General features: G+C 45.9%; 2 protein-coding genes across 2 annotated transcripts; one reads left to right on the top strand and one right to left on the bottom strand.

The window, feature by feature from the left end:
* Positions 1–290: 290 nt before the first annotated feature.
* Positions 291–2,024, top strand: F4822DRAFT_410213 (kinase-like domain-containing protein). Its single transcript, XM_051458737.1, has 6 exons — positions 291–400; positions 585–774; positions 915–1,025; positions 1,155–1,254; positions 1,308–1,356; positions 1,510–2,024. Exons 1-6 carry the CDS (start codon positions 296–298, stop codon positions 1,870–1,872), a joined length of 918 nt encoding a protein of 305 aa, XP_051312253.1. The 5' UTR covers positions 291–295; the 3' UTR covers positions 1,873–2,024.
* F4822DRAFT_410204 (ABC transporter) lies at positions 1,942–7,530 on the bottom strand. Its single transcript, XM_051458736.1, has 11 exons — positions 7,108–7,530; positions 5,559–7,046; positions 4,722–5,500; positions 4,334–4,651; positions 3,889–4,269; positions 3,383–3,831; positions 3,261–3,326; positions 2,951–3,205; positions 2,452–2,892; positions 2,234–2,388; positions 1,942–2,174 (listed from the first exon to the last, which is right to left on the bottom strand). Exons 1-11 carry the CDS (start codon positions 7,200–7,202, stop codon positions 2,066–2,068), a joined length of 4,536 nt encoding a protein of 1,511 aa, XP_051312252.1. The 5' UTR covers positions 7,203–7,530; the 3' UTR covers positions 1,942–2,065.
* Positions 7,531–8,647: the final 1,117 nt, after the last annotated feature.

The raw sequence follows: 8,647 nt of genomic DNA, 5'->3' as shown, positions 1-8,647 counted from the left end.
AATCGTATAAGACTAAGAGGTCATTTTTAACACTTATTAATACGATTTGATAACCCGCTTCAATATCAGCTCTGCAAGATTAATACTGATTCAAACAGAAGACGTCGATATGGCCTGGAAAAAGACCTACTGGGAGCGAGCTCAAGAGCCTGGCCTGCCAGCCGAAACTGTAGCAGCATTATTAAAAGTTCATCAAGTTCAACAAGTTTTCGACAATGACCCAAGATTTCAATTCGAAGAAATAGTGGGAATAGGCGGCTACGGTATTGCATGTAGGGTGCTGCGGAGACCTTTCATGATGGGAACTCATGAGGTGAAAAACATAAGATTTATCGTAAAGCAGTCTTTCGAGGGGTACGGAAAGCCAGAAGCCCTCCAATATGAAATCCAATTATTACAGGTAAGAAAACGTTCCTATATTCCCCCACCTTCCCTGATTCCTAGAGATCGTGCGGTGTCTATCTATTCTAAGTCGACGCTTCGCATTGCCTTTGGAGACGGATGAGAGTCACGTAAAGTCTTAAGGGCGTGAATTGATCTATTGGGAAATCTTCGATACTGACGTGGGATCTTTACATCACCAGAGATTAGCAGGAGCACCACATATCATGCAACTCTTCGCAATTCGGGACAACCCACTCCTTCGGGCCGGCATCGGGCCAGTTCTCATAGTGGAGAACCTCCGGGGCGGGACACTCAATCGATTCTTGAAGCAATTAGACGAACTGCAAATAGAGTTGCCGAATAGAGTCTTGTGGGCGATACTGTTATGCCGTAAGTTAACCAATTGCCACTGTGGGTCGCTATATACTAAGACGCCGTTACGATTTCTCGTTTTCCATTCAGAAATGTCGGCAGCTCCTAGGAATAGAGGGGAAATATATGCTGTAGCTAACAAGATGCCATTCCAATAGTTGTTCGTGCCATCGCGGCGATGGCATGGCCCGATACCATGCCGAAGGAGACAGCACATCCGAGTGTACCGAAGACGCAACTTGCTCACTTCGATATGAATCCTAAAAATAGTACGTAGTATTGCCTCCCCTCTTAAGATACTCCGCCTTCTCGGGGCAATGTCACTTTCTCCTATTGCAAGTAGGGCATAAGCTGACTGCCTTTTGGTGTATACACATGACTGACAAGAACCATTGTAGTTATGTTTGGCGAGTTTGACCCAATTAATCATCGAAAATTCCCAATAGTAAAGTTGATAGATTTTGGGATTACCCACGAACATCCCCCAATGGGGAATCCGTAAGTACCTAAGACAGCTCAATCCGAGGCAGACCACTGACGTAAAGAAATAGGCCTGTTGAGGACCCTGGAGTTAGACGGAATTTATTTGACATCGGTAGGGTATGTTAATATATCTCCTTTTTGTGCTTTCATGACATCCGAGCTTAGTGGCTTGATGATGATCCTGTCGAATCCCTTTCACCCTCTTTCCGACACTAGTCCTGCGTGATAGATTCAAAGGTTAAAAGAAGCTAATACCTACGGAATTGGTAGATGATGCATCTCCTAATAACAGGTCAAGAACCTGGGAGGGAGAGTGAGAACATGGAGGTTCACGCCCAAGGAGTTCACCTATGGCTAGATTCGTATGCGACCGGCCTTCCACCGTCACAACCAGCAGGGATGAATTCTCTAGACCCAGATTTAAGGGATTCCGTTGTATACTGCTTAGCAGCCAACCCTCACCAACGGCCTCTGCTCGAAAGTTTCCTTCCATTCGTTGCTGAACAGGTTGAAACGAGAACAGCCGAGGTTTACAAAGACTTCCCTAATGCGGCATATGAAGAGGACCAGGCCATCGTCGAACTTGTCGATATGACGATTCTGGTTCCTGAAGAACCTGTCGAAATCTTGTAGTAGCCTGATATCTTCGAGAAAAATTAGGGCGAGGAATGATGTTGATAATTCGTTACAGGGGACGTCCTGTTGTTGACAAATCTTTTGTGTATTTCAAACCTTCTACATTAACGGCATTTAATATCACCGTCAGAACCATCTAAATATCTATCTACTTTTGTGTCATAAAATTTTCTCAATCGTAGGATGATGTTTATGTTTTGGTATCGAGGAACTTTTCCAGGTCCTCAAATTCCCCGCTGTGCTTCATCATGTCATAGAATTGCCCCCTAGCCTCGTATAGCTCCTTCGGGCTTCCAACTCTATGCTTTTGTTAGTGGCGGATTTTATGATTCAAGGACAGCTACTTGGGAATACGTACTCTTGAACCGAGCCTGCGCTCATAACCACGACTCGATCGTAGTCAATGATCGTTTTTAATCGGTGGGCGATAGTGACTAGTGTCCTATCCCTACCATGTTCGTTCAATTCCTTTCTAAGGACCTCCTGGATCCCTTGATCGGTCTCGTAGTCCATCTATAGCATAGTGTAAGTAATTATCATAGTTATGGGGGTATATGAAGTGGAATATTGACGTACACTTGCGGTCGCTTCGTCTAGTAGCATCAACTTGCTTTTGCGCACCAAAGCCCTGCAGAGCGAGAGTACTTGCCGTTGACCGTGTGAAAAATTCTCCCCTTTAGGCTTTACTGGTGTTGAAAGGGTGATGCCAATGTCGTTCGGCGGCTCGTCTATGTTGGTGCCGTTCACCCCATTGTTTTGCGCATGTTCTTCATTTTGATGGTACTGGAATGAAGCGATCCCGCTACAGTACTGAAGCGCCTTTTCTAACGTTTCTGTGGGGACTGTGCCTGTTGGGTCTAAATTCGATTTAACATCTCCATTGAATAGCACGGCCTCTTGTGGGATGATGGTAAGCGCTTCTCGGAGTTTCTTGCGTGGAAATTTCGTGATGTCTACACCGTCGAAAAGTATTTGACCCGAGACGATATTAGTAAACCGTAGCAGAGATAGGACCAGCTGCGATATTTACTAGTTAGTACGCGATTTGTATATGGATCTAAAGCGTTAAACTTACAGTACTCTTCCCAGAACCAGTTCTCCCAACGACAGCGACTCTTTCGCCAGCCGCAAATTTGAGATTGATGTTCTTCAAGATTTCGGGTCCATCTAGATCGTACTTAATAGTCACGTTGCGGAACTCGACTTCACCACTCGTGGGCCAATTCTCAGGCATGGCAGATTCGGGATCGTCAGAGTACTCGCCGACACTCTTGTATTCTTCCGGTTTCTCTTCTGGCTCGACATTGGCATATTCCCGGACTCGATGGAACTAAGGATAATTTTAGTAATCAATTTGTCAAGGTGCATTTCGAAGCTGAACTCACGCTCTGTAGTTCAATCTCGAGTTCGTTTCCTGCCCTCACGAAAAATATGATGAGGGTACTAAGTGTCTAGTTGAATTATTAACAATTGTTTGCTCCTAAAACTCCAACATGATATGCCTTACTGTTGCATTTGTTAACGAAAATCCCACCAGACCAGCTGCTACGAGACCTGCTTTCGATATTGCGATTGCCCCCGCAGAGAGTGTAACCAGTGTAGTCACCATGTCAACCTTAAGCGCAACCCATCGGTTCAGGTTGAATTGGGCTTCGCTTGCTTTCTCAAATACTCGTAGCTTTTCCGCTAATTGATTACCGAAGATCTGCGGCATGTTTGCGCGGGCGCGAATTATGGGTAGACCAGCTAGACTATCGGCGAATTGGGCGAACAGAGGCGATTGCGACGAGGATACGAGACGCTTCACAGCCACTGAAACCCTTGTGTACATTTCTCCGGCGAGGATTCCAACGACACAGCAAGCGGCGGCGGGTATCATAAAGACGGGCATCACTGAGCTGACAGCTAGAATCTGGAAGCAGAGTCGTACGAGCATCTCGAGAGTCATTCGGAGCACTGAAATATCTAACGTTAGATATTAGAAGGTGGGAAATAGACATATGTGCGACTTACTGCTGACTAGCATCGAGTCGATGGAGTCCATGTCATTGGAAAATCGGTTGACGACCCGACCAATTGGCGTGGTCTTGTACCAAGAGAGGGGGACGCTCAATACAGCCTTGATGAATGTAGTGTGTAGCGATCGCGCTGCAAACCAACCACCGCTCTCGTATGCGATATACGCCAAACCGCTAAGGAAGACATCCCCAAGACTCCATAGCGCGTATATACCAAGATAGAACCCAATATCGTACGCATCGTCTTTATCGTAAGCGTCAACCCAAACAGCGACCCACAATCCGGTTCCGACCATCGATGCTGTGGATAGAATGGTCATAGCAATAGCAGCCATCGCGTAAATTGGATTACCGAAGAGTCGCATGTATTGAATGACTTACAGAATAAGTCGTTAGCATATTGGCATCCGTAAGGATAAGTTATTAATTGGGTTACTCACACTGCAAGCGGGTACTCGAACCAGTTCTGAGGGCTTCTTGGCTGACCTCGTCCTGGCGTTTATCTTCAACATTTTTGGCGTCACCGTCAGAACTCTTACCATTGGTAGTAATGCCATTAGAATGAGGCGCGGTCCCTTCCGCAGCTGCATCAACGTTGCCTTCGTCAATAAGTTCTTCATTCAGCGTAACTGATTTCCGGACAACGCCAAGGTTCTGCTGGATGTCTTTGATTAAACCATTCTCTAACATTATAGTAAGGTCGGCCTGGGGGGCAATCCATGGCAATTGGGTGACGAGAACAACTGTCCTCCCTTTCACTATATTAAATAGAGTTAGAAAAATTGGATCATGAAAGCTGAATTTCGCATAGGCCGAATGTGCACTCACGTAGGTCTCCGCAAAAAGCTTCTTCCCATAACAACGCCGAAGTCTTGGCATCTAAGGCGGAAAATACGTCGTCGAGTAGAATGAGAGGGGCCTTCGAGTAGAGAGCCCGTGCAAGAGCAACTCGAGACTTCTGACCGCCAGATAACGAGGCTCCATTCTCGCCGACTTCAGTCTCATCTCGTTCCGGAAACTCATCGAAATCAATTGGTAGACCACAAGCGTTAATAACTCGGTCATATCGAACCGGCTCGAAAGGACTGTTGAATAAAATATTCTCACGGATGGTTTCGTTCTGTAGCCAGGGGCTTTGAGAGGCGTAGGCGATATCCTTGGGGCATGTGATTGAACCACCTTCGATGATGGTCTCGCCAAGAATTGACATAAGAAGCGTTGTTTTCCCGCTTCCACTTTGACCTGTCACTACGTTCAGCCCACCCTCAACGAACTCGATGGATATGTCCTTTAACGCAAATGCAGCCTTCTTGTGGCGCCTGAAAGTCGCTTCATTTATATGGAGTTTGCCAGCCGGATGAGAAGGTAAGGGCGTAGTGTTATCGAAATAACGATCTAGACGTTTTATAGAGACACCTGCGGCGGTGAAACTCCGCGACATGTTCGATGCCATTGCAAGGTTTCGTCGCAACGTTCTAACCAGTGTTATCGCTGTAAATGCGACGTCCGCCGTAAGCGGTTCTTTGCGCACGAGCACCTGTAAAGTGAATATGAGAATTAGCGACAGATTTGGAATTGCCTCTGTGACCGAATTGAGTGAAACAAAACTAGATTCTGTCGATTAGTAGTCGCATTTATCGAGGCGCTTAAAACAACATCACCTACAGCACATTCAAGGCCCATAGCCTCCTTTGCTCGCTGAATCTAATCTCGTTGACTCGCTTGATGATAGCTTCTTCCCAAGAGAAGTATTTGATAGCTCTGATTGCGGCAAGGTACTCCGAGATGACCGATATTCGTGAGTCTTGAATCCGTTTGATATCTCGTTGTATGCCCACCATACGCCGGCCGATTAGGACAGGGAGCGGTGTTAATAGCACCATGGTAACAATGCCGACCAGAGCTGACCAGCCCAACAACTTATACAATCCAATAAGTGACATGGCCGTTCCGACTGATATACCGCAAACAACTTGAACAATTTCTCGACCTCTCGCAATGGCGTATATATCAGCACCCATTAGGTTTGCCAGGCGTCCCGTTGATGTAGTATTCTGCTGATTCTTTTCCTTTTCTTTCCCCGTGGAAGCAATTTCGGCGAATACATCATCGTCTAATTCCATGGACCCCATCGCTTTATAGTATAATTCCTGGGTCAACGCAGCTCTAATACGCACGACCAAACGGGTCGATGTGAATATGTATTGTTCAGCGCACACGGCACGCGACAATGGCCCAATGAAGAGGAGTACAAGCCAAATCCAAGGCCGATAGAGGGAGTCAGAGGGGGCGGATAAGTAACCAAGCAACTTGTACATAGCGAACGGAGCTATCATTTCGAGGATGAAAGACGATGCAATGAAACATGCCATAGTGATAAGCTCCTTACGTAGAAAACATGCCAACGTCCAGAATGTAGAGTTTCCTCTTCGTCGCGCCTCCTGGATCCTGGAAAGCAGGATTAATGGCTCATCGTACCACGGGAGTTTTGGTAGCGCATCGAGAGATACTTCTCGACGCATACCCCTCAATACGAGAGGAGTGAGCCATTCGTAAGTTACGTAATACTCCAACCAGCTGCAGGTTTCTTCAAGTGACGGCTCTCGACTTGGTATGTTTTCGGAGATGCCGAGATCCAAAGATGGCGGTATCCATTCCCTTCGCGTAACAAAAGCTACGAAGACAGCGGCACCTAGGGTTGACATACCACATATCACCATCGCACTCAACTTTTTGCTATAATTCGTATCGACATATGGGAGAAGCTCCCCTATAAGAATGACGATTAGAGAAATAGTAAGAGAGAAGTTCACATGGTGTAAGGCGATGTGTCTCCATTCGAGATCGTTTATGAGCCGTAGGAGACCAAGGATGAAGGCATAAGCTAATACAGCTACATTGGTCCATCTGCCATTATCCTGGGTCGTCGCAACGACGAAGAAAGCCAAAGAGGCGGCGCGTAGAAGTTGACTGCATAATTCAAATGGTAATGATATTTTTTGAGCGTTGCCTTCAGGTTTTAATACCTTAGAGTAAGGTCGGTGAAGTAAATGTTTGACAATGATTAGAAAAGAAAGAACAATTATTGTGAGTTGTAGATAGCCAGCTCTGGCAAACTGGGAGAGGTCATGAACCCATTGAAGCCTGGAGATACTATAACTCCGGGTCAATTACGTACGAGGCGCCAATATATTGAAAGAGGATGCAATCGTACCTGGCAATATTGTGAGTGTGCTTGAATGTATGAAGTGTTTGAGAGCGGATAGGAACAAAGTCCCAACCGTATCCCCTAAAGCCAAGTTGATCCATGATTTCTCATGGCATAGGCCGAATTGGGGTAAAGGTGAGTTCGCTATAGTCAATAAATTGAGATGTCAAGAATAGCAACCTGTCGTTCGGTTAATTTCGCGTTCCGGGATAACATAACAGCCACAATCAGCGGAAGTAGTCTAGAATAGACGGACCTTTCGCCAAGAGGGGAGAGACAACATTAATAATTGCCTGAAGCTATTCTGACGTTTACTTTTGGTAAGGCCTTGGTGGACTACCTACATTGACAACTTATACATAGGAATTGCCCCCATATGGTTACTCACATTACCTACCTGGTACCCCTGAGGGAAGCTGGTCTGGAGGAGGCAGGTAGAGAACGAAATTTCAATTCCCGCAGCTGACTGACTGACTCACTCTTCACTAACTTATCTTATCTCATACCTGTCATGTATGCAGTGTGCTCTACACAGTATACGGCGCGGGCGCACGTACGCCGGATGTAGTATTAGTGCTGTTAGGTTAGTGAAGAAGTCGACGGTAATCTTTCCTAATTTGCTCCATCTAGATTCGGACCCGAGCTTATTAATACGAGATCCATCTCCATTGAGGCTACAAGATTCGAGATTATTATGTCTTGGCAATGGACGACTTGTTTTCGAGGACATAAAGGTATGTGACTCATTCTGTTCAACATTCATATGAAATTAGCACATGCCCTAGTCTGTATGGTATTTCGCTTACAGCCACCTGAATAGTCGGGTAATTCAGCTTGCATGTCGGTGAGTAAATCAGGCAGCAACCAGTAACTTCATACTGTATGATCACGCCATTTTCGCCCTACTACATCAAATGTGATTGAATTTAGGGTCGTGTTTTTCGAGTTGACACAAGTTTATGGTATAATTCGTTTGACCGATGGGGTATGAGCACGCACCTATCTAACCTAGGACAACTGCTCTAACTATAGTTTACTTGGTCATTATTAACCTGCTGGACAGCTGAAGAGATTCGTAGGTCGAGAATAAAGTCGCACTCGACTAAACTAGATCCTACTTCATCTATGATTAGCGCTATTGGGAGCGAGGATCTCTTCATGGAAAACGCCTATATCGTAGTATCCGGACAACCGTTTCTGATGAAGAAGGCCATCATTAATGACTACTCTTGGTCGACGCCGTCGTGGACTGGAGCGCAATCGATTTATGTACCCTGCGACCGAACGCCCTTCCCATACGTTCAGTCCGTCGAGTGGCGTAATGCGTTCCCTTAAGGCACCTAAGTACCAGCCTGAGCGTTCTCTCGCTGCTATATTCTTATATTTTTGCCGGGCCTGCATCTTATAGCTGGCATCTAATAGCCTTTATGGAGGAAATGGTGCGAGAAACCGGGGATGACTCAATCAAGGTCTTCATTCATTTGTTAAGTTTTCTCCTTGCCTTCGACTCCATATCGATATAACACTCCAAAGCCATATTCTTTCA

This window comes from Hypoxylon trugodes, assembly GCF_022578975.1.
Source record: "Hypoxylon trugodes strain CBS 135444 unplaced genomic scaffold F4822scaffold_7, whole genome shotgun sequence".
Taxonomy (NCBI): Eukaryota; Fungi; Ascomycota; class Sordariomycetes; order Xylariales; family Hypoxylaceae; genus Hypoxylon; species Hypoxylon trugodes.
The sequence above is the reverse complement of the archived record's forward strand: the minus strand, read 5'-3'. Positions and strand labels throughout refer to the sequence as shown.